The sequence below is a fragment of the Poecile atricapillus genome, unplaced genomic scaffold, assembly GCF_030490865.1.
Source record: "Poecile atricapillus isolate bPoeAtr1 unplaced genomic scaffold, bPoeAtr1.hap1 scaffold_333, whole genome shotgun sequence".
NCBI lineage: Eukaryota > Metazoa > Chordata > Aves > Passeriformes > Paridae > Poecile > Poecile atricapillus.
Genome location: NW_026709130.1, coordinates 1 through 24,054, shown reverse-complemented (window position 1 = coordinate 24,054; position 24,054 = coordinate 1). Strand labels below are relative to the sequence as shown.

Sequence of the window (24,054 nt, the reverse complement as noted above, 5' to 3'; positions counted from 1 at the left end):
CCCCAGTGACCAGTAACCCCCAGTAACCCCCCAGTGACCCCCAGAGCGCTCGCGGTGCCGCGCCCGCTGCCGGTGCCGCTTGTAGCGCTCCTCCTTCTGCACGGGGAATAACCAGTAACAACCAGTTAGCACCAGTAACCTCCCAGTAACCCACAGTGAGCTCCCAGTGAGCTCCCAGTATCCATCAGTCATAGCCCAGTAACCCCCAGTAACCCCCAGAGCGCTGCCGGTGCCGCTTGTAGCGCTCCTCCTTCTGCACGGGGAATAACCAGTTAGAACCAGTTAGAACCAGTAACCTCCCAGTGAGCTCCCAGTAACCCCCAGTGAGCTCCCAGTAACCCCCAGTAACCCCCAGAGCGCTGCTGGTGCCGCTTGTAGCGCTCCTCCTTCTGCACGGGGAATAACCAGTTAGAACTAGTTAGAACCAGTAACCTCCCAGTAACCCACAGTGAGCTCCCAGTGAGCTCCCAGTATCCATCACTCATAGCCCAGTAACCCCCAGTAACCCCCAGAGCGCTGCCGGTGCCACTTGTAGTGCTCCTCCTTCTGCACCAGGAACCAGTTAACACCAGTAACCTCCCAGTAACCTCCCAGTAACCATCACTCATAGCCCAATAACCCCCAGTAACCCCCAGAGCGCTGCTGGTGCCGCTTGTAGCGCTCCTCCTTCTGCAGCACTACCAACCAGTAACAACCAGTTAGCACCAGTGACCTCCCAGTGAGCTCCCAGTAACCATCACTCATAGCCCAGTAACCCCCAGTGAGCTCCCAGTAACCCCCAGTAACCCCCAGAGCGCTGCTGGTGCCGCTTGTAGCGCTCCTCCTTCTGCACCAGGAACAACCAGTAACAACCAGTTAACACCAGTGAGCTCCCAGTAACCCACAGTGAGCTTCCAGTAACAGCCCAGTAACCATCATCACTCATAGCCCAGTAACCCCCAGTGAGCTCCCAGTGAGCTCCCAGTGAGCTCCCAGTAACCCCCAGTGACCTCCCAGTAACTCCCAGTAACCACCAGTGGCCCTCCCAGCAAAATCTGGAGCCTCGCAGTAACTCCCAGTAACTCCCAGTAGCTCCCAGTAGCTCCCAACAACCCCCAGCAGCCCTCCCAGTAACTCCCAGTAACTCCCAGTAGCTCCCAGTGCCCCCAGCAGCCCTCCCAGTAGCTCCCAGTAACTCCCAGTGCCCCCAGCAGCCCTCCCAGTAGCTCCCAGTAACTCCCAGTGCCCCCAGCAGCCCTCCCAGTAGCTCCCAGTAACTCCCAGTAACTCCCAGTGACTTCCCAGTAGCTCCCAGTGCCCCCAGCAGCCCTCACAGTAACTCCCAGTAACTCCCAGTAACTCCCAGTAACTCCCAGTAACTCACAGTGCCCCCAGCAACCCTCCCAGTAGCTCCCAGTAACTCCCAGTAGCTCCCAGTGCCCCCAGCAGCCCTCCCAGTAGCTCCCAGTAACTCCCAGTAGCTCCCAGTGACTTCCCAGTAGCTCCCAGTGCCCCCAGCAGCCCTCACAGTAACTCCCAGTAGCTCCCAGTAGCTCCCAATAACCCCCAGCAGCCCTCCCAGTAGCTCCCAGTAGCTCCCAGTAGCTCCCAGTAGCTCCCAGTAGCTCCCAGTGCCGCCCACCTTCTTGTCGGATTTCTTCTCGCGCCGTTTGACGTGTTTGACCTTGACCGCGCGCTTGCGCAGGACGGGGTCCAGGAACGGCGCGTCCTCGGCGTCACTGAGCCAGGGCTGGGGAGCGGGGACACGTTGGGGACACCTGGGGACACCTGGGGACACCTGGGGACACCTGGGGACACACCTGGGGACACTTTGGGGCACTTGGGGACACCTGGGGGACACCTGGGGACACCTGGGGACATTTGGGGACACTTTGGGGACACTTGGGGACACCTGGGGACACCTGGGGACACTCTGGGGACACTTTGGGGACACCTGGGGACACCTGGGGACACTTTGGGGACACTTGGGGACACCTGGGGACACTGAGGACACACCTGGGGACACCTGGGGACACTTGGGGACACCTGGGGACACTTGGGGACACTTTAGGGACACTTTGGGGACACTCTGGGGACACCTGGGGACACACCTGGGGACAGCTGGGGACACACCTGGGGACACCTGGGGACACTTTGGGGACGCCTGGGGACACTCTGGGAACACTTTGGGGACACGTTGGGGACACTTGGGGACACTTTGGGGACACCTGGGGACACCTGGGGACACTTTGGGGACACCTGGGGACACCTGGGGACACTTTGGGGACACCTGGGGACACCTGGGGGGCACCTGGGGACACTCTGGGGACACTTTGGGGACACCTGGGGACAGCTGGGGACACCTGGGGACACTTTGGGGACACCTGGGGACACTTCAGGGACACCTGGGGACACTTTGGGGACACCTGGGGGTACTTGGGGACACCTGGGGACACCTGGGGACACCTGGGGACACCTGGGGACACTTTGGGGACACCTGGGGACACTCTGGGACATGTTGGGGACACCTGGGGACAGCTGGGGACACCTGGGGACACTCTGGGGACACGTTGGGGACACCTGGGGACACCTGGGGACACCTGGGGACACTTGGGGACACTTTGGGGACACTTGGGGACACTCTGGGACACGATGGGGACACCTGGGGACACCTGGGGACACCTGGGGACACTTGGGGACACTTGGGGACACTTGGGGACACTCTGGGGACACTTTGGGACATGTTGGGGACACCTGGGGACAGCTGGGGACACTTTAGGGACACCTGGGGACACCTGGGGACACTTTGGGGACACCTGGGGACACCTGGGGACACCTGGGGACACTTTGGGGACACTTTGGGGACACCTGGGGACACCTGGGGACACTTTGGGGACACTTTGGGGACACCTGGGGACACCTGGGGACACTTTGGGGACACTTTGGGGACACCTGGGGACACTTTGGGGACACCTGGGGACACCTGGGGACACTCTGGGACATGTTGGGGACACCTGGGCACAGCTGGGGACAGCTGGGGACACTTTGGGGACACTTTGGGGACACTTTGGGGACACTTGGGGACATTTGGGGACACTTTGGGGACACTTGGGGACACCTGGGGACACCTGGGGACACCTGGGGACACTTTGGGGACACCTGGGGACACCTGGGGGACACTTCAGGGACATCTGGGGACACCTGGGGACACTGGGGACACTTTGGGGACACCTGGGGACACTCTGGGGACACTTGGGGACACCCTGGGGACACCTGGGGACACTCTGGGGACACCTGGGGACACTTTGGGGACACTTTGGGGACACCTGGGGACACTTTGGGGACACTTTGGGGACACCTGGGGACACTTTGGGGACACTCTGGGGACACTTTGGGGACACCTGGGGACAGCTGGGGACACTCGGGGACACCTGGGGACACCTGGGGGACACCTGGGGACACACTGGGGACACCTGGGGACACCTGGGGACACTTTGGGGACACCTGGGGACACCTGGGGACACTCTGGGACACTTTGGGGACACTTGGGGGACACTTGGGGGCACTTTGGGGACACCTGGGGGTACTTGGGGACACTTTGGTACACGATGGGGACACCTGGGGACACTTTGGGGACACTTTGGGGACACTTGGGGACACCTGGGGGACACCTGGGGACACTCTGGGGACACCTGGGGGACACCTGGGGACACTTTGGGGACACTTTAGGGACACCTGGGGACACCTGGGGACATTTGGGGACACCTGGGGACAGCTGGGGACACGTTGGGGACACTTGGGGACACTCCTCCCCTGCAGGGCTGGACGTGCCCAAAGCCCAACCCAGAGCGTCCCCTAAGAACTTCACAACTATAAATAACAATTATTAATTATTAATCATTAATTATTAATTATTAATTATTAGTCATTAATTATTAATTACTAATTAAACTCCAGATTAAAACACCCCCCGTGCCTCAGTGGGGTTAAACCCAGCTCCAGGGGGGCAGTTTGGGGGTCCCAGGGCAGTTTTGGGGGGTCCCAGGGCAGTTTTGGGTGTCCTGGGTCAGTTCTGGGGGTCCCAGGGCAGTTTTGGGTGTCCTGGGTCAGTTTTGGGGGGTCCCAGGGCAGTTTTTGGGTGTCCCAGGGCAGTTTTGGGGGGTCCCAGGGCAGTTTTGGGGGGTCCCAGGGCAGTTTTGGGGGGTCCCAGGGCAGTTTCGGCGGGTCCTGGGGCAGTTTTGGGGGGTCCCAGGGCAGTTTTGGGGGTCCTGGGTCAGTTTTTGGGGGTCCCAGGGCAGTTTTGGGTGTCCTGGGTCAGTTTTTGGGGGTCCCAGGGCAGTTTTTGGGGGTCCCAGGGCAGTTTTTGGTGGTCCTGGGTCAGTTTTTGGGTGTCTCAGGGCAGTTTTGGGGGTCCTGGGGCAGTTTTGGGGGGTCCCGGGGCAGTTTTGGGGGTCCCAGGGCAGTTTTGGGGGGTCCCGGGGCAGTTTTGGGGGTCCCGGGGCAGTTTTGGGGTGCCTGGGGCAGTTTTGGGGGTCCCAGGGCAGTTTTGGGGGGTCCCAGGGCAGTTTTGGGTGTCCTGGGTCAGTTTTTGGGGGTCCTGGGTCAGTTTTTAGGGGTCCTGGGTCAGTTTTGGGTGTCTGGGGCAGTTTTTGGGGGTCCTGGGTCAGTTTTTGGGGGTCCCAGGGCAGTTTTGGGGGTCCCAGGGCAGTTTTTGGGGGTCCCAGGGCAGTTTTGGGGGTCCCAGGGCAGTTTTGGGGGGTCCCAGGGCACTTTTGGGGGGTCCCGGGGCAGTTTTGGGGGGTCCCAGGGCAGTTTTGGGGGTCCCAGGGCAGTTTTGGGGGTCTCAGGGCAGTTTTTGGGGGTCCCAGAGCAGTTTTGGGGGGTCCCAGGGCAGTTTTGGGTGTCCCGGGGCAGTTTTGGGGGTCCCGGGTCAGTTTTTGGGTGTCCCAGGGCAGTTTTTGGGTGTCCCGGGGCAGTTTTGGGGGTCCCAGGGCAGTTTTTGGGGTCCAGGGTCAGTTTTTGGGGGTCTCAGGGCAGTTTTGGGGGTCCCAGGGCAGTTTTGGGTGTCTCAGGGCAGTTTTGTGGGGTCCAAGGTCAGTTTTTGGGGGTCCCAGGGCAGTTTTGGTGGGTCCCAGGGCAGTTTTGGGGGTCCTGGGGCAGTTTTGGGGGTCCTGGGGCAGTTTTGGGGGGTCCTGGGTCAGTTTTGGGGGTCCCAGGGCAGTTTTGGGGGTCCCAGGGCAGTTTTTGGGTGTCTCAGGGCAGTTTTTGGGGGTCCCAGGGCAGTTTTGGGGGGTCCCAGGGCAGTTTTGGGGGTCCCAGGGCAGTTTTGGGGGGTCCCAGGGCAGTTTTGGTGGTCACAGGGCAGTTTTGGGGGGTCCCAGGGCAGTTTTGGGGGGTCCCAGGGCAGTTTTGGGTGTCTCAGGGCAGTTTTGGGGGTCCTGGGTCAGTTTTTGGGGGTCCTGGGTCATTTTTTGGGGGGTCCCAGGGCAGTTTTTGGGGGTCCTGGGTCAGTTTTGGGGGTCCTGGGGCAGTTTTGTGTGTCCTGGGTCAGTTTTGGGGTGTCCAGGGGCAGTTTTGGGTGTCCTGGGTCAGTTTTGGGGGTCCTGGGTCAGTTTTGGGGGTCCCAGGGCAGTTTTGGGGGTCCCAGGGCAGTTTTTGGGGGGTCCCAGGGCAGTTTTGGGGGGTCCCAGGGCAGTTTTGGGGGGTCCTGGGTCAGTTTTTGGGTGTCTCAGGGCAGTTTTGGGGGGTCCCAGGGCAGTTTTGGGGGGTCCTGGGTCAGTTTTTGGGTGTCTCAGGGCAGTTTTGGGGGGTCCTGGGTCAGTTTTGGGTGTCCTGGGGCAGTTTTGGGGGGTCCCAGGGCAGTTTTTGGGTGTCTCAGGGCAGTTCTGGGGGTCCCAGGGCAGTTTTGGGGGGTCCCAGGGCAGTTTTGGGTGCCCCAGGGCAGTTTTTGGGTGTCCCAGGGCAGTTTTGGGGGGTCCCAGGGCAGTTTTGGGGGGTCCCAGGGCAGTTTTGGGTGTCCTGGGGCAGTTTTGGGGGTCCCAGGGCAGTTTTGGGGGTCCCAGGGCAGTTTTGGGGGGTCCCGGGGCAGTTTTGGGGGGTCCCAGGGCAGTTTTGGGTGTCCTGGGTCAGTTTTGGGGGTCCTGGGTCAGTTTTGGGGGTCCCGGGGCAGTTTTGGGGGTCCCAGGGCAGTTTTTGGGGGTCCTGGGTCAGTTTTGGGGGTCCTGGGTCAGTTTTTGGGTGTCTCAGGGCAGTTTTGGGGGTCCCAGGGCACTTTTGGGGGGTCCTGGGTCAGTTTTGGGGGTCCCAGGGCAGTTTTGGGTGTCCTGGGTCAGTTTTGGGGGTCCTGGGTCAGTTTTGGGGGTCCCGGGGCAGTTTTGGGGGTCCCAGGGCAGTTTTTGGGGGTCCTGGGTCAGTTTTGGGGGTCCTGGGTCAGTTTTTGGGTGTCTCAGGGCAGTTTTGGGGGGTCCCAGGGCAGTTTTTGGGGGTCCCAGGGCAGTTTTGGGGGTCCCGGGGCAGTTTTGGGGGGTCCCGGGGCAGTTTTGGGGGGTCCCAGGGCAGTTTTGGTGGTCCTGGGTCAGTTTCTGGGGGTCCCAGGGCAGTTTTGGGGGTCCCAGGGCAGTTTTGGGGGTCCCAGGGCAGTTTTGGGGGGTCCCAGGGCAGTTTTGGGGGGTCCCAGGGCAGTTTTGGGGGTCCTGGGTCAGTTTTGGGGGTCCTGGGTCATTTTTTGGGGGTCCCAGGGCAGTTTTGGGGGTCCCAGGTCAGTTTTGGGGGTCCCAGGGCAGTTTGGGTGTCCCAGGGCAGTTTTGGGGGGTCCTGGGTCAGTTTTTGGTGGTCCTGGGTCAGTTTTGGTGGTCCTGGGGCAGTTTTGGGGGTCCCAGGGCAGTTTCGGGGGGTCTCAGGGCAGTTTTGGGGGTCCCAGGGCAGTTTTTGGGTGTCCCAGGGCAGTTTTTGGGTGTCCCAGGGCAGTTTTGGGGGTCCTGGGGCAGTTTTGGGTGTCCTGGGTCAGTTTTGGGGTGTCTGGGGCAGTTTTTGGGGGTCCCAGGGCAGTTTTGGGGGTCCTGGGGCAGTTTTTGGGTGTCTCAGGGCAGTTTTGGGGGTCCCAGGGCAGTTTTGGGGGGTCCCAGGGCAGTTTTGGGGGTCCCAGGGCAGTTTTTGGGGGTCCCAGGGCAGTTTTGGGTGTCCTGGGTCAGTTTTGGGGGGTCCCAGGGCAGTTTTGGGGGTCCCAGGGCAGTTTTTGGGGGTCCTGGGTCATTTTTTGGGTGTCCCAGGGCAGTTTCTGGGGGTCCTGGGTCAGTTTTGGGGGTCCCAGGGCAGTTTTTGGGGGTCCCAGGGCAGTTTTGGGGGTCCCAGGGCAGTTTTGGGGGTCTCAGGGCAGTTTCTGGGGGTCCCAGGGCAGTTTTGGGGCTCTCAGGGCAGTTTTGGGGGGTCCTGGGGCAGTTTTGGGGGGTCCTGGGTCAGTTTTGGGGGTCCCAGGGCAGTTTTTGGGGGTCCCGGGGCAGTTTTGGGGGGTCCCAGGGCAGTTTTGGGGGGTCCCAGGGCAGTTTTTGGGTGTCCCAGGGCAGTTTTTGGTGGTCCTGGGTCAGTTTTTGGGTGTCTCAGGGCAGTTTTGGGGGTCCCGGGGCAGTTTTGGGGGGTCCCAGGGCAGTTTTGGGGGTCCCAGGGCAGTTTTGGGGGGTCCCAGGGCAGTTTTGGGGGTCCCAGGGCAGTTTTGGGGGGCTCACCAGGCCGTGCTCGTCGAAGGCGCCGGCGCAGAGCTCCTGGTAGAGCCGGGGGTCGAGGGGCAGCTCCTCATCCGAGAGGGTCTCGGGGGGCCCCGGCCCCCCCAGCTGCGCCTTCAGCAGCTCCAGGTCCCCCTCGCGCCCCCGCGCCAGCTGGGGGGGGGTCAGCACTGCCAGGGACCCCCGGGACCCCCTGGTGGCACCCCTGGGACCCTCCTGGGACCCTCTTGGGATCCCCATGACACCTCTGGGACCCTCTGGGACCCCCTGGTGACACCTCTGGGACCCTCTGGTGACACCTCTGGGACCCCCATGGCACCCCTGAGACCCCCGGGACCCCCCCATGGCACCGCTGGACCCCCTGGGACCCTCTGGTGACACCCCTGGGACCCTCCTGGGACCCTCTTGGGACCCCCATGGCACCTCTGGGACCCCCTCATGACACCCCTGGGACCCCCATGGCACCCCTGGGACCCTCCTGGGACCCTCTGGGACCCCCTCGTGGCACCCCCGGGACCCCCCAGGACACCTCCATCAGTTGGGGGGGGGTTCAGCACCACCAGGGACCCCCCAGGACCCCCTGGTGACACCCCTGGGACCCTCCTGGGACCCTCCTGGGATCCCCTGGGACCCCCTGGTGACACCTCTGGGACCCCCATGGCACCCCTGAGACCCCTGCGACCCCCCCATGGCACCGCTGGACCCCCTGGGACCCCCTGGTGACACCCCTGGGACCCTCCTGGGACCCTCTTGGGACCCTCATGGCACCTCTGGGACCCCCTGGTGACACCCCTGGGACCCCCCATGACCCCCCAATCACTTGCAGGGGGGGGGGGTTCAGCATGGCCAGAGACCCCCTGGGACCCCCTGGTGACACCCCTGGGACCCCCATGGCACCCCTGGGACCCCCCAGGACACCCCCATCATTTGAGGGGGGCTCAGCACCGCCAGGGACCCCCCAAGACCCCCTTGAGGGGGGGTCAGCACCTTCCTGGGCACCCCCTGTGAGACCCCCACCCCCCCACCCGCGGGTTTTGGGGTGCCCCCCCCTCCCCCACCCCCTCCCCAGGGGGGACAGGGGGGGTCTGGGGTCCCCCTGACCCCTCCCCACAGCACTCACCGAGGTGGGGAAGTACTTGTAGGACTCCTGTGGGGACACGAGGGGACAGTCAGGGAGCTGGCAGGGGACAGGGACAGGGGACAGGGACAGGGATGGGGACAGGAGGGGACAGGGGTGGGGACAGGGGACAGGGACAGGGACAGGGGACAGGGGACAGGGATGGGGACAGGGACAGGGGACAGGGGATGGGGACAGGGGACAGGGACAGGGGACAGGGGACAGGGATGGGGACAGGGATGGGGACAGGGACAGGGATGGGGACAGGGACAGGGATGGGGACAGGGACAGGGGACAGGGACAGGGATGGGGACAGGGATGGGGACAGGGACAGAGGACAGGGATGGGGACAGGGACAGGGGACAGGGACAGGGATGGGGACAGGGATGGGGACAGGGACAGAGGACAGGGATGGGGACAGGGATGGGGACAGGGATGGGGACAGGGGACAGGGACAGGGATGGGGACAGGGGACAGGGATGGGGACAGGGGACAGGGACAGGGGACAGGGACAGGGATGGGGACAGGGGACAGGGATGGGGACAGGGGATTGGGACGGGGATGGGGACAGGGACAGGGACGGGGACAGGGACAGGGACAGGGGACAGGGACAGGGGACAGGGACAGGGGATGGGGACAGGGACAGGGACAGGGACAGGGGACAGGGACAGGGGACAGGGACAGGGGACAGGGACAGGGGATGGGGACAGGGACAGGGACAGGGGACAGGGACAGGGACAGGGACAGGGATGGGGACGGGGACAGGGATGGGGATAGGGATGGGGACAGGGATGGGGACAGGGATGGGGACAGAGATGGGGACAGGGACAGGGAACAGGGACAGGGATGGGGACATGGGGACATGGGGAGGTGACACACCAGGGACACCAGGCAAGGTGACAAAGAGACATGAGACACGGTGACAAAGAGACACGAGACAGGGTGACAAAGGGACATGAGACAGGGTGACAAAGGGACACGAAGACACGGCCAGACGGTGACAAAGCACGTGTCATGACACCGGACACGGTGACAAAGGGACACGAGGCGGTGACAAAGGGACACGAGGCGGTGACAGAGCCACACGACAGGGACATGGAGAGCAAGAGCCACACTGGGGACACTTTGGGGACACTTTGGGGACACTTTGAGGACACATTTGGGGACACATTTGGGGACACTTTGAGGACACGTTTGGGAACGTGTTTGGGGACACTTTGGGGACACATTGAGGACACATTTGGGAACGTGTTTGGGGACACATTTGGGGACACTTTGAGGACACATTGAGGACACATTTGGGGACATGTTGGGGACACTTTGAGGACACATTGGGGACACGATGGGGACACGATGGGAACACTTTGGGGACACTTTAGGGACACTTTGAGGACACATTTGGGACACTTTGGGGACACATTTGGGACACATATGGGGACACTTTAGGGACACGTTGGGGACACTTTGGGGACACATTGAGGACACATTTGGGGACACTCTGGGGGCACTTTGGGGCACTTTGAGGACACTTTGGGGACACTCTGGGGACACTGGGGACACGCTCACCCGCGCCCGCAGCTGGCACTGCCGCAGCCGGCACTTCTGGCGGATCTTGTTGGGGCCCCCAAATTTCTTCATGTCGCGACAGAAATCGCACTGGCCGCAGTCCTCGGGGCGCCGGCACGCCTCGCACTCGCCACACATCCGGGCTGAGCGCTTGATCTGTGCCAAAAATGAGATAAAGAACCCCAAAAATGAGATCAGGGACCCCGAAAATGGGGTCAGGAACCCCAAAAATGAGATCAGGGACCCCGAAAATGGGGTTAGGGACCCCAAAAATGGGTAAGGAACCCCAAAAAATGGGGTTAGGGACCCCAAAAATGAGATCAGGAACGCCAAAAATGGGGTTAGGGACCCCGAAAACGGGGTTAGGGACCCCGAAAATGGGGTTAGGGACGCCGAAAATGGGCCAGGAACCCCAAAAAACGGGGTTAGGGACCCCAAAAATGGGTAAGGAACCCTGAAAATGGGTCAGGAAACCTGAAAATGGGGTTAGGGACCCCATAAAATGAGATCAGGGACCCCAAAAACGGGGTCAAGAACACCAAAAATGGGGTCAAGGACACCAAAAACGGGGTTGGGAACACCAAAAACGGGGTTAGGAACCCCAAAAATGGGTCAGGAATCTCGAAAAACAGAGTCAGAAACCCCCAAAATTGGGTCAGGAACTCAAAAAACAGGGTCAGGAACCCCAAAAACTGGGTCAAAATCACCAAAAACGGGGTCAGGAACACAAAAAACAGGGTCAGGGACCCCAAAAACTGGGTCAAAAACACCAAAAACGGGGTCAGGAACAGAAAAACCAGGGTCAGGAACCCCGAAAACTGGGTCAAAACCACTAAAAACGGAGTCAGGAACAGAAAAACCAGGGTCAGGAACCCCGAAAATGGGTCAGGAACCCCAAAAACGGGGTCAGGAACCCCAAAAACTGGGTCAAAACCACCAAAAACGGAGTCAGGAACACAAAAAACAGGGTCAGGAACCCCAAAAACTGGGTCAAAACCACCAAAAACGGGGTCAGGAACACAAAAAACAGGGTCAGGGACCCCAAAAACTGGGTCAGGAACACCAAAAACAGGGTCAGGGACCCCGAAAATGGGTCAGGAACCCCGAAAATGGGTCAGGAATCCCGAAAAACAGAGTCGGAAACCCCCAAAATTGGGTCAGGAACTCAAAAAACAGGGTCAGGAACCCCAAAAACTGGGTCAAAAACACCAAAAACGGGGTCAGGAACACAAAAAACAGGGTCAGGAACCCCAAAAACTGGGTCAAAAACACCAAAAACGGAGTCAGGAACACAAAAAACAGGGTCAGGAACCCCAAAAACTGGGTCAAAATCACCAAAAACGGGGTCAGGAACACAAAAAACAGGGTCAAAACCACCAAAAACTGGGTCAGGAACCCCGAAAATGGGTCAGGAACCACGGGAACGGTTCTGAATAACGAGATCCGAAACCCCGAAACCTGGAGTCGGGAACCCCAGGGTCTGGAACCCAGTCTAGAACCGAGTCTAGAACCCAATCTAGAACCGAGTCTAGAACCGAGTCTAGAACCCAGTCTAGAACCACTCTAGAACCGAGTCTAGAACCCCAAAACCTAGAACCGAGCCTAGAACCGAGCCTAGAACCCCCCCCAAAACCTGGAACCCCGAAAATCTGAGAGCTGGGACCCCGAAAACGAAGTCTGGGACCCCGGAAACTGCGATTGGGAGCCCCAAAAACTGTGATTGAGAGCCCCAAAAAACTGATTGAGAACCCCTGAAAACTGTGATTTTGAATCCCAAAAAAATGAGAAAGGGAACCCCGAAAATGGGGTGAGGAATGCTGAAAACCAGGTGAGGTGCCCCAAAAATGGGGTCAGGTGTCCCAAAAATGGGATCAGGTGTCCCAAAAATGGAGTCAAGTACCCCAAAAATGGGATCAGGTGTCCCAAAAATGGGGTCAGGAATGCTGAAAACCACGTGAGGTGCCCCAAAAATGGATCAGGTGTCCCAAAAATGGAGTCAGGTACCCCAAAAATGGGATCAGGTACCCCAAAAATGGATCAGGTGCCCCAAAAATGGGATCAGGTGCCCCAAAAATGGATCAGGTGTCCCAAAAATGGATCAGGTGCCCCAAAAATGGATCAGGTGTCCCAAAAATGGGATCAGGTACCCCAAAAATGGAGTCAGGTGCCCCAAAAATGGAGTCAGGTGCCCCAAAAATGGGATCAGGTGCCCCAAAAATGGGATCAGGTGCCCCAAAAATGGATCAGGTGTCCCAAAAATGGAGTCAGGAACCCTGAAAACTGGGTGAGGTGCCCCAAAAATGGGATCAGGTGTCCCAAAAATGGGATCAGGTGTCCCAAAAATGGATCAGGTGTCCCAAAATGGAGTCAGGAGCCCCAAAACTGAGTCAGGTACCCCAAAAATTGAGGTACCCCAAAACCAGACCAGGAACCCCAAAAATCCAGCCAGAGCACCCCAAAACCAGACCAGGAACCCCAAAAATCCAGCTGGGGCACCCCAAAACCAGACCAGGAACCCCAAAAATCCTGCTGGGGCACCCCAAAACGAGATCAGGAACCCCAAAAATCCAGCTGGGGCACCCCAAAACGAGATCAGGAACCCCAAAAATCCTGCTGGGGCACCCCAAAACGAGATCAGGAACCCCAAAAATCCAGCTGGGGCACCCCAAAACGAGATCAGGAACCCCAAAAATCCTGCTGGGGCACCCCAAAATGAGATCAGGAACCCCAAAAATCCTGCTGGGGCACCCCAAAACCAGACCAGGAACCCCAAAAATCCAGCCAGGGCACCCCAAAATGAGATCAGGAACCCCAAAAAATCCAGCCAGGGCACCCCAAAACGCACCCAGGGAACCCCAACCCCAACCCAAGTGCAATCCCAGACCCCTGGAGAGGCTCAGGGGTCCCCCAAAGCCCCCCAGACCCCCCCAAATCCTCATCCAAGGGGTCTCCAGCCCCTCCCAGCCCCCCCCAGATTTTGGGGTCTCCCCTTTTTTGGGGTGCCCACCTTGGCAGCCCGGCCCTGCTCCAGCTCCTGCCCCTTGGTGCCCTCGTGCTCCTTCTCCCTCCACTTCTTGTGCCGGTAGCGGATCTCCAGGCTTGGATCCTTCTCTGGGGGGGTCAGAGGGGGCTCAGGGGGGGCTCAGGGGGGGCTCAGGGGGACCCCGACCCCCTCCCCAAATCCCCTGACCCAGTGACCCCCCTCAATGAGGGACCCCCGGATCCCCCTCCCCAAAAATCGCCACCCAGGAGGCCCAAAACGGACCCCAAAATCTGCCCTAATCCCCCCAAACTGGACTCAGGTGTCTGAGACCCCCCCAGGAACCACCCAGAGCCCCCCAAATTATCCAGACCCCCCCAAATTATCCAGAACCCACCCAGACCCCTCCCCAAATTATCCAGAATCCCCCAAAAACCATCCAGACCCCCCCAAATTATCCAGAACCCACCAGAAGCCACCCAGACCCCTCCTCAAATTATCCAGAACCCACCAGAAGCCACCCAGACCCCCCCAAATTATCCAGAACCCACCAGGAACCACCCAGACCCCCCCAAATTATCCAGAACCCCCCAAAAACCACCCAGACCCCCCCCAAATTATCCAGAACCCACCAGAAATCACCCAGACCCCTCCTCAAATTATCCAGAATCCCCCAAAAACCATCCAGACCCCCCCAAATTATCCAGAACCCCCCAGGAACCATCCAGACCCCTCCCCAAATTATCCAGAACCCCCCAGGAACCATCCAGACCCCTCCCCAAATTATCCAGAACCACCCAGACCCCCCCAAATTATCCAGAATCCCCCAAAAACCATCCAGACCCCTCCTCAAATTATCCAGAACCACCCAGAAACCACCCAGACCCCTCCTCAAATTATCCAGAATCCCCCAAAAACCACCCAGACCCCTCCTCAAATTATCCAGAACCCCCCAGAAACCATCCAGACCCCTCCTCAAATTATCCAGAACCCCCCAGAATCCACCCAGACCCCTCCCCAAATTATCCAGAACCCCCCAGAAACCATCCAGACCCCTCCTCAAATTATCCAGAACCCCCCAGAAAGCACCCAGACCCCTCCTCAAATTATCCAGAACCACCCAGAAACCATCCTGACCCCTCCCACACATTATCCACAACCCCCCAGACCCCCCCAAATTATCCAGAACCCCACAGAAACCACCCAGACCCCTCCCCAAATTATCCAGAATCCCCCAAAAACCACCCAGACCCCTCCCCAAATTATCCAGAATCCCCCAGAAACCATCCAGACCCCTCCCCAAATTATCCAGAACCCCCATAACCCCCCCAAATTATCCAGAATCCAGCAGAAACCACCCAGACCCCCCCAAATTATCCAGAACCCACCAGAAGCCACCCAGACCCCTCCTCAAATTATCCAGAACCCACCAGAAATCACCCAGACCCCTCCTCAAATTATCCAGAACCCACCAGAAGCCACCCAGACCCCTCCCCAAATTATCCAGAATCCCCCAAAAACCATCCAGACCCCTCCTCAAATTATCCAGAACCCCCCAGAAACCACCCAGACCCCTCCTCAAATTATCCAGACCCCCCCATAACCCCCCCGATCCTCTCCCAAATTATCCAGAACCCCCCAAAAACCACACAGACCCCCCCCAAATTATCCAGAACCACCCAGGTGTCCCTGGAACCCCCCAAACCAACCCCTCTCACCCCCAGACCCTTCCCCTGAGCCCCCCAAAGCAGCCCCCAGCCCCTGGAACCCCCAGAGGGTTCCCCCAAGCCCACCGAGCCCCCCAAAGCAGCCCAACACCCCTCTCACTGCAGCCCAACACCCCCAGACCATTCCCCCGAGCCCCCCAAAGCAGCCCCCAGCCCCTCTCACCCCCAGACCATTCCCCCAAGCCCCCCAAAGCAGCCCCCAGCCCCTGGAACCCCCAGAGGGTTCCCCCAAGCCCACCGAGCCCCCCAAAGCAGCCCCCAGCCCCTCTCACCCCCAGACCCTTCCCCTGAGCCCCCCAAAGCAGCCCCCAGCCCCTGGAACCCCCAGCCCAACACCCCCAGACCATTCCCCTGAGCCCCCCAAGGCAGCCCCCAGCCCCTCTCACCCCCAGACCATTCCCCCAAGCCCCCCAAAGCAGCCCCCAGCCCCTCTCACCACATTCCAACACCCCCAGACCATTCCCCTGAGCCCCCCAAGCCCCCCAAAGCAGCCCCCAGCCCCTCTCACCACATTCCAACACCCCCAGACCATTCCCCTGAGCCCCCCAAAGCAGCCCCCAGCCCCTCTCACCCCCAGACCATTCCCCCAAGCCCCCCAAGCCCCCCCAAGCCCCCCAAGCCCCCCAAGGCAGCCCCCAGCCCCTCTCACCCCCAGTTCCTTTCACCCCCAGAGGGTTCCCCCAAGCCCCCCAAGCCCCCCCAAGCCCCCCAAGCCCCCCAAGCAGCCCCCAGCCCCTCTCACCGCGGCACTGCCGGCAGTACCACTCCCGGATGGCCTTGGCCATGCGCTCGGTGATGTTGATGCAGTCCCCATGGAACCACTCGTTGCAGTTGTCGCAGCCGCTGCGGGGTGGGGGTGACAGTGAGACCCTCACCGGGCAGCCCCAAAGCCCCCCCAACCTCCCCCACCCCCCTCGAGCTTCGGGGGGACCCCCTCAAACCCCCCCAGGGGCCAAAACGAGCCGGGGTCCCCCAATGGGAGAGGCAGGCGGGACCCCCAGCCCTGTGTGCCCCCCGCAGCCCCCTCAGGTCTGCTGAGACCCCCGCGTTCCCCCTCAAATCCAGGGGCAATTCCAGACCCCAAATCCCCCCGAATCCCCCTCAAATCCAGGGGCAATTCCAGACCCCCGTGTTCCCCCTCAAATCCCGGAGCAATTCCAGACCCCCACGTTCCCCCTCAAATCCAGGGGCAATTCCAGACCCCCCCTCAAATCCTGGAGCAATTCCAGACCCCCGCGTTCCCCCTCAAATCCTGGAGCAATTCCAGACCCCAAATCCCCCCAAATCCCCCTCAAATCCTGGAGCAATTCCAGACCCCAAATCCCCCCGAATCCCCCTCACATCCCGGAGCAATTCCAGGCCCCGAATCCCCCCAATCCCCCCTCACATCCCGGGGCCCTTCCCGACCCTGAATCCCCCCGTTCTCCCCTCACATCATGAAGCAGTTTCAGACCCCGATCCCCCCTCATGTCCCGGAGCAGCTCCAGACCCCGAATCCCCCTGATCCCCCCTCACATCCCGGAGCCTTTCCTGATCCCCCCTCACATCCCGGAGCCGTTCCCCACCCCGAATCCCCCCATTTTCCCCTCACATCCCGGAGCCGTTCCCCACCCCGAATCCCCCCGTTTTCCCCTCACATCATGAAGCAGTTCCAGACCCTGATCCCCCCTCATATCCCGGAGCAATTCCAGACCCCGATCCCTCTCTTCTCCCCTCACATCCCGGAGCCTTTCCCGACCCCAAATACCCCCGAATCCCCCTCACATCATGAAGCAGTTTCAGACCCCGAATCCCCCTCACATCCCAGAGCAATTCCAGACCCCGATCCCCCCGTTCTCCCCTCACATCCCGGAACCTTTCCTGATCCCCCCTCACATCCCGGAGCCGCTCCCCACCCCGAATCCCCCCGTTTTCCCCTCACATCCCGGAGCAATTCCAGGCCCCGAATCCCCCCATTCCCCCTCAAATCCCAGAGCAGTTCCCCACCCCAAATCCCCCCGTTCTCCCCTCACATCCCTGAGCCGTTCCCCACCCCGAATCCCCCCGTTTTCCCCTCACATCATGAAGCAGTTCCAGACCCCGATCCCCCCTCACATCCCGGAGCCTTTCCCCACCCCGAATCCCCCCGTTTTCCCCTCACATCATGAAGCAGTTGATGTCCGGTTTGCGGCACACGCAATAAACCGGCGCGTTCTCCTCCCCGCCCGGGGCCGCCTCCGCGTCCGAGAATTCGCTGTCCTGAGGGGGGGAACGGCGGGGAGAGGCTGTCAGAGCCCGGGGAGCCGCTCAGGACACCCCGGCCGGCCCCCACTGCCCGCGGAGCCCTCACAAAGCCCCGGGACCCCCCCTCACAAAGCCCCGGGACCCCCCTCACAAACCCCCGGGACCCCCCTCACAAAGCCCCGGGACCCCCCCTCACAAAGCCCCGGGACCCCCCTCATAAACCCCCGGGACCCCCCTCACAAAGCCCCGGGACCCCCCCTCACAAAGCCCCGGGACCCCCCTCATAAACCCCCGGGACCCCCCTCACAAAGCCCCGGGACCCCCCCTCACAAAGCCCCGGGACTCCCCTCACAAAGCACCGGGACCCCCCCTCACAAAGCCCCGGGACCCCCCTCACAAAGCCCCGGGACCCCCCTCACAAAGCCCCGGGACCCCCCTCACAAAGCCCCGGGACTCCCCTCACAAAGCCCCGGGACCCCCCCTCACAAAGCCCCGGGACCCCCCCTCACAAAGCCCCGGGACCCCCCCTCACAAAGCCCCGGGACCCCCCCTCACAAAGCCCCGGGACCCCCCCTCACAAAGCCCCGGGACCCCCCTCACAAAGCCCCGGGACCCCCCTCACAAACCCCCGGGACCCCCCCTCACAAACCCCCGGGACCCCCCTCACAAACCCCCGGGACTCCCCTCACAAACTCCCGGGACCCCCCTCACAAACCCGCGGGACCCCCCTCACAAAGCCCCGGGACTCCCCCTCACAAAGCCCCGGGACCCCCCCTCACAAAGCCCCGGGACCCCCCCTCATAAAGCACCGAGACCCCCCCTCACAAAGCCCCGGGACCCCCCCCTCACAAAGCCCCGGGACTCCCCTCACAAAGCCCCGGGACCCCCCCTCACAAAGCCCCGGGACCCCCCCCTCACAAAGCCCCGGGACCCCCCTCACAAAGCCCCGGGACCCCCCCTCACAAAGCCCGGGACCCCCCCCCTCACAAAGCCCCGGGACCCCCCCTCACAAACCCCCGGGACCCCCCCTCACAAACCCCCGGGACTCCCCCTCACAAAGCCCCGGGACCCCCCCTCACAAAGCCCCGGGACTCCCCTCACAAAGCCCCGGGACCCCCCCTCACAAAGCCCCGGGACCCCCCCCTCACAAAGCCCCGGGACCCCCCTCACAAAGCCCCGGGACCCCCCCTCACAAAGCCCCGGGACCCCCCCCCTCACAAAGCCCCGGGACCCCCCCTCACAAACCCCCGGGACCCCCCCTCACAAAGCGCCGGGACCCCCCCTCACAAAGCCCCGGGACCCCCCCTCACAAAGCCCCGGGACTCCCCTCACAAACCCCCGGGACCCCCCCTCACAACCCCCGGGACCCCCCCTCACAAAGCCCCGGGACTCCCCTCACAAAGCCCCGGACCCCCCCTCACAAAGCCCCGGGACCCCCCCTCACAAAGCCCCGGGACTCCCCTCACAAAGCCCCGGGACCCCCCCTCACAAAGCCCCGGGACTCCCCTCACAAAGCCCCGGGACCCCCCCTCACAAAGCCCCGGGACCCCCCCTCACAAAGCCCCCGGGACTCCCCCTCACAAAGCCCCGGGACTCCCCTCACAAAGCCCCCGGGACCCCCCTCACAAACCCCCGGGACTCCCCCTCACAAAGCCCCGGGACTCCCCCTCACAAACCCCCGGGACCCCCCTCACAAACTCCCGGGACCCCCCCCTCACAAAGCCCCGGGACCCCCCCTCACAAAGCCCCGGGACCCCCCCTCATAAACCCCCGGGACCCCCCTCACAAAGCCCCGGGACCCCCCTCACAAAGCCCCGGGACCCCCCCTCATAAACCCCCGGGACCCCCCCTCACAAACCTCCGGGACCCCCCCCTCACAAAGCCCCGGGACCCCCCTCACAAAGCCCCGGACTCCCCTCACAAACCCCCGGGACCCCCCTCACAAAGCCCCGGGACCCCCCCTCACAAAGCCCCGGGACCCCCCTCACAAAGCCCCGGGACCCCCCCTCATAAACCCCCGGGACCCCCCTCACAAAGCCCCGGGACCCCCCCTCACAAAGCCCCGGGACCCCCCTCATAAACCCCCGGGACCCCCCCTCACAAACCTCCGGGACCCCCCCTCACAAAGCCCCGGGACCCCCCTCACAAAGCCCCGGGACTCCCCTCACAAACCCCCGGGACCCCCCTCACAAAGCCCCGGGACCCCCCCTCACAAACCCCCGGGACCCCCCCCCTCACAAAGCCCCGGGACCCCCCCTCACAAAGCCCCGGGACCCCCCCTCACAAAGCCCCGGGACTCCCCCTCACAAAGCCCCGGGACCCCCCCTCACAAAGCCCCGGGACCCCCCCTCACCATCGCCGCCACCGCCGGACGCTCCGGGCTAGGCCCAACCCCGGCCGGAAGTGGGGGCGTGTCCAACTTCCGGTGCGTGCCCAACATGGCGGCGGGCGGGGGAACAATGGCGGCGCCCACTGGGGGCCGCCATCTTGGGGAGCCGCGGTCACAAAGAGACCGGAGAGACGGAGGGGGGAGGGGAGCGTTTATTGGGGACACGGGGGGATGGGGTAACAGCCAGGTAACACAGGTAATACCCGGGTAATGCAGGTAACACCCAGGTAACACAGGTAATGCCCAGGTAACACCCAGGTAACACCGGTAATACCTGGGTAATACAGGTAAAGCCCAGATAACACATGTAATGCCCAGGTAACAGGCAGGTAACAGGCAGGTAATAGCCGGGTAACACAGGTAACACTCAGGTAACACCCAAATAACACAGGTAATACCCAGGTAACACCCGTAGCACAGAGATAACACCCAGGTAACACTCAGGTAACACCCAGGTAAGACAGGTATCACAGGTAACACTCAGGTAACACCTAGGTAATACAGGTAACACAGGTAACACACAAATAACACAGGTAACACCCAGGTAACACACAAATAACACAGGTAATACCCAGGTAACACAGATAATACAGGTAACAGACAGGTAACAGTCAGGTAACACCCAGGTAATCCCCAGGTACCACCCAGATAACACAGGTAACAGGCAGGTAACACAGTTAACACACAGATAACACAGGTAACACCCAGGTAACACAGTTAACACACAGACAATACAGGTAACACTCAGGTAACAGGTACCACAGGTAACACAGGTAACACACAGGTACCACAGGTACCACAGGTAACACAGGTAACACAAGTAAAACAGGTAACACACAAAGAACACAAGTAACATCCACGTAACAGGCACCACAGGTACCACAGGTACCACAGGTACCACAGGTAACATACAGGTAACACAGGTAACACAGGTAACACAGGTAACACACAGGTAACACAGGTAACACACAAATAACACAGGTAACATCCACGTAACAGGCACCACAGGTACCACAGGTAACACAGGTAACAGGTAACAGGTACCACAGGTAACACAGGTAACACAGGTAACAGGTAACAGGTACCACAGGTACCACAGGTAACAGGTAACACAGGTACCACAGGTACCACAGGTAACACAGGTAACAGGTAACAGGTAACACAGGTAACACAGGTAACACAGGTAACAGGTAACACAGGTACCACAGGTAACACAGGTAACACAGGTACCACAGGCACCACAAGTAACACAGGTAACACACAGGTAACACAAGTAATACAGGTAACAGGTAACACAGGTAACAGGTAACACAGGTAACACTCAGGTACCACAGGTAACAGGTAACACACAGGTAACACAGGTAACACAAGTAACAGGTACCACAGGTAACACTCAGGTAACAGGCCCAGGTGCCCCAGGTGTCCCTTGGGCGTGTCCAGCTCAGCTCTGTCACTCCGGCCCCTCCCCCTCGGGCTCTGCAGCTGCTGCAGCTCCTCTGCCAACCTGGGGGAGGGGCCAGAGAAAGGGTGAGGCCTCCACACCTGTCCCAGGTGTCACACACGTGTCCCCAAATGTCACACACCTGTCACACACCTGTCCCAGGTGTCACACACCTGTCCCCAAGTGTCACACACCTGTCCCCAAGTGTCACACACCTGTCACACACCTGTCACACACCTGTCACAGGTATCACACACCTGTCACACACCTGTCACACACCTGTCACAGTATCACACACCTGTCACACACCTGTCCCCAAGTGTCACACACCTGTCACACACCTGTCACACACCTGTCACACACGTGTCCCCAAGTGTCACACACCTGTCCCACACCTGTCACACACCTGTCCCCAAATGTCACACACCTGTCACACACCTGTCCCCAAGTGTCACACACCTGTCACACACCTGTCCCACACCTGTCCCTAAGTGTCACACACCTGTCCCAGGTGTCACACACCTGTCCCCAAGTGTCACACACCTGTCACACACCTGTCCCCAAGTGTCACACACCTGTTCCCAAATGTCACACATCTGTCCCAGGTGTCACACACGTGTCCCCAAGTGTCACACACCTGTCCCCAAGTGTCACACACCTGTCACACACCTGTCACACACCTGTCCCACACCTGTCCCACACCTGTCCCATACCTGTCCCACACCTGTCCCCAAGTGTCACACACCTGTCACACACCTGTCCCACACCTGTCACACACCTGTCCCCAAGTGTCACACACATGTCACACACCTGTCACACACCTGTCACACACCTGTCCCCAAGTGTCACACACCTGTCCCCAAGTGTCACACACCTGTCACACACCTGTCACACACCTGTCCCCAAGTGTCACACACCTGTCCCCAAGTGTCACACACCTGTTCAACACACACCTGTCCCCAAGTGTCACACACATGTCACACACCTGTCACACACCTGTCCCCAAGTGTCACACACCTGTCCCCAAGTGTCACACACCTGTCCCACACCTGTCCCAGGTGTCACACACCTGTCCCCAAGTGTCACACACCTGTCCCACACCTGTCACAAAGTGTCACACACCTGTCCCACACCTGTCCCAAGTGTCACACACCTGTCCCACACCTGTCCCACACCTGTCCCCAGGTGTCCCACACCTGTCCCCCAAGTGTCACACACCTGTCCCACACCTGTCCCACACCTGTCCCACACCTGTCCCACACCTGTCACACACCTGTCCCACACCTGTCCCACACCTGTCCCCAAGTGTCCCACACCTGTCCCACACCTGTCCCACACCTGTCCCACACCTGTCCCCAAGTGTCCCACACCTGTCCCACACCTGTCCCCAAGTGTCCCACACCTGTCCCACACCTGTCCCCAAGTGTCCCACACCTGTCCCACACCTGTCCCACACCTGTCCCCAGGTGTCACACACCTGTCCCCACACCTGTCCCACACCTGTTACGGCGCTGCAGGTTCAGCTGCTGCCGGCCCAGCTCCACCTCCAGCTGTTGCTCCGCCTCCTCCTGCTCCTGCTGCACCAATCGCCTGCGAGAACGGGGGTTGGGGGGCGGGGTCACCTCGGAGGGGGCGGGGCCAGAGCCGGGCACTCACCTGAGCTCAGGTGCCTCCGGGCCCAGCTGCTCCTCGGTGTCCATCACACGGCGCTCTGGGCAAGGGGGGGACACACCTGGGCTTGGGGGGGCTCAGGTGGCCTGGGGGGTCACTCAGGGGTCACTCAGGGGTCAGGGGGGTCACTCAGGGGTCAGGGGGTCACTCAGGGGGTCACTCAGGGGTCACTCAGGGGTCACTCAGGGGTCAGGGGGGTCACTCAGGGGTCACTCAGGGGTCACTCAGGGGTCACTCAGGGGTCAGGGGGGTCACTCAGGGGTCACTCAGGGGTCACTCAGGGGTCACTCAGGGGTCAGGGGGTCACTCAGGGGTCACTCAGGGGTCACTCAGGGGTCAGGGGCTCACCCCAGCTCAGCCACTTCTCCTCCATCTTCTCCAGCTGCACCAGTTCAGCCTCCAGGTGGGCTGGGGTCTGTGGGGGACACGGGGGTGATCCCAGGTGTGCCAGGGACCCCCCCCAGGTGTGCCAGGGACCCCAGGGTGGGGCTCACGTGGGTGTAACGCAGGTGTTTGTGCTCCTCCATGATGGCCTCGAGCTGCTGGCAGTACTGCAACCTGGGGGAGGGGACACAGGGGTGGTCACATGACCTGTGTGGGTCACCTGGTGCCACCCCCAGCCCCACCTGTGTCCCCCCCCAGCCCCACCTGTGTCCCCCCCCCAGCCCCACCTGTGTCCCCCCAGCCCCACCTGTGCCATCCCAGCCCCACCTGGTGCCACCCCAGCCCCACCTGGTGCCACCCCAGCCCCACCTGTGTCCCCCCAGCCCCACCTGTGTCCCCCCCAGCCCCACCTGTGACCCCCCAGCCCCACCTGTGTCCCCCCCAGCCCCACCTGTGTCCCCCCAGCCCCCACCTGCCCCCCCAGCCCCACCTGTGTCCCCCCAGCCCCACCTGGAGCCACCCCTGCCCCACCTGGTGCCACCCCTGCCCCACCTGTGTCCCCCCCAGCCCCACCTGGTGCCACCCCTGCCCCACCTGTGTCCCCCAGCCCCACCTGTGTCCCCCCAGCCCACCTGTGTCCCCCCCAGCCCCACCTGTGTCCCCCCCAGCCCCACCTGTGTCCCCCCCCAGCCCCACCTGTGTCCCCCCCCAGCCCCACCTGTGTCCCCCCCCCAGGCCCCACCTGTGTCCCCTCCAGCCCCACCTGTGTCCCCTCCAGCCCCACCTGTGTCCCCCCCAGTCCCACCTGTGTCCCCCCAGCCCCACCTGGTGCCACCCCTGCCCCACCTGTGTCCCCCCA

The 24,054-nt window shown here is 61.6% G+C and overlaps 1 protein-coding gene and 1 long non-coding RNA gene across 2 annotated transcripts in view; one reads left to right on the top strand and one right to left on the bottom strand.

Moving 5' to 3' along the window:
* The window catches only part of LOC131574458 (CXXC-type zinc finger protein 1-like), a 29,929-nt gene extending 10,117 nt beyond the window's left edge, over positions 1-19,812 (bottom strand). The window contains 8 exon segments of the mRNA XM_058828924.1: positions 1,622-1,729; positions 7,701-7,850; positions 8,818-8,844; positions 10,381-10,536; positions 13,388-13,491; positions 15,830-15,930; positions 17,228-17,325; positions 19,664-19,812. Coding sequence (XP_058684907.1) covers positions 1,622-1,729; positions 7,701-7,850; positions 8,818-8,844; positions 10,381-10,536; positions 13,388-13,491; positions 15,830-15,930; positions 17,228-17,325; positions 19,664-19,750 — 831 coding nt within the window. The 5' untranslated portion in view covers positions 19,751-19,812.
* Positions 289-1,645, top strand: LOC131574459 (uncharacterized). The gene is made up of 3 exons (XR_009276510.1): positions 289-334; positions 943-1,109; positions 1,582-1,645. It is a non-coding gene; the product is annotated as an uncharacterized LOC131574459 (long non-coding RNA).
* Positions 19,813-24,054: the final 4,242 nt, after the last annotated feature.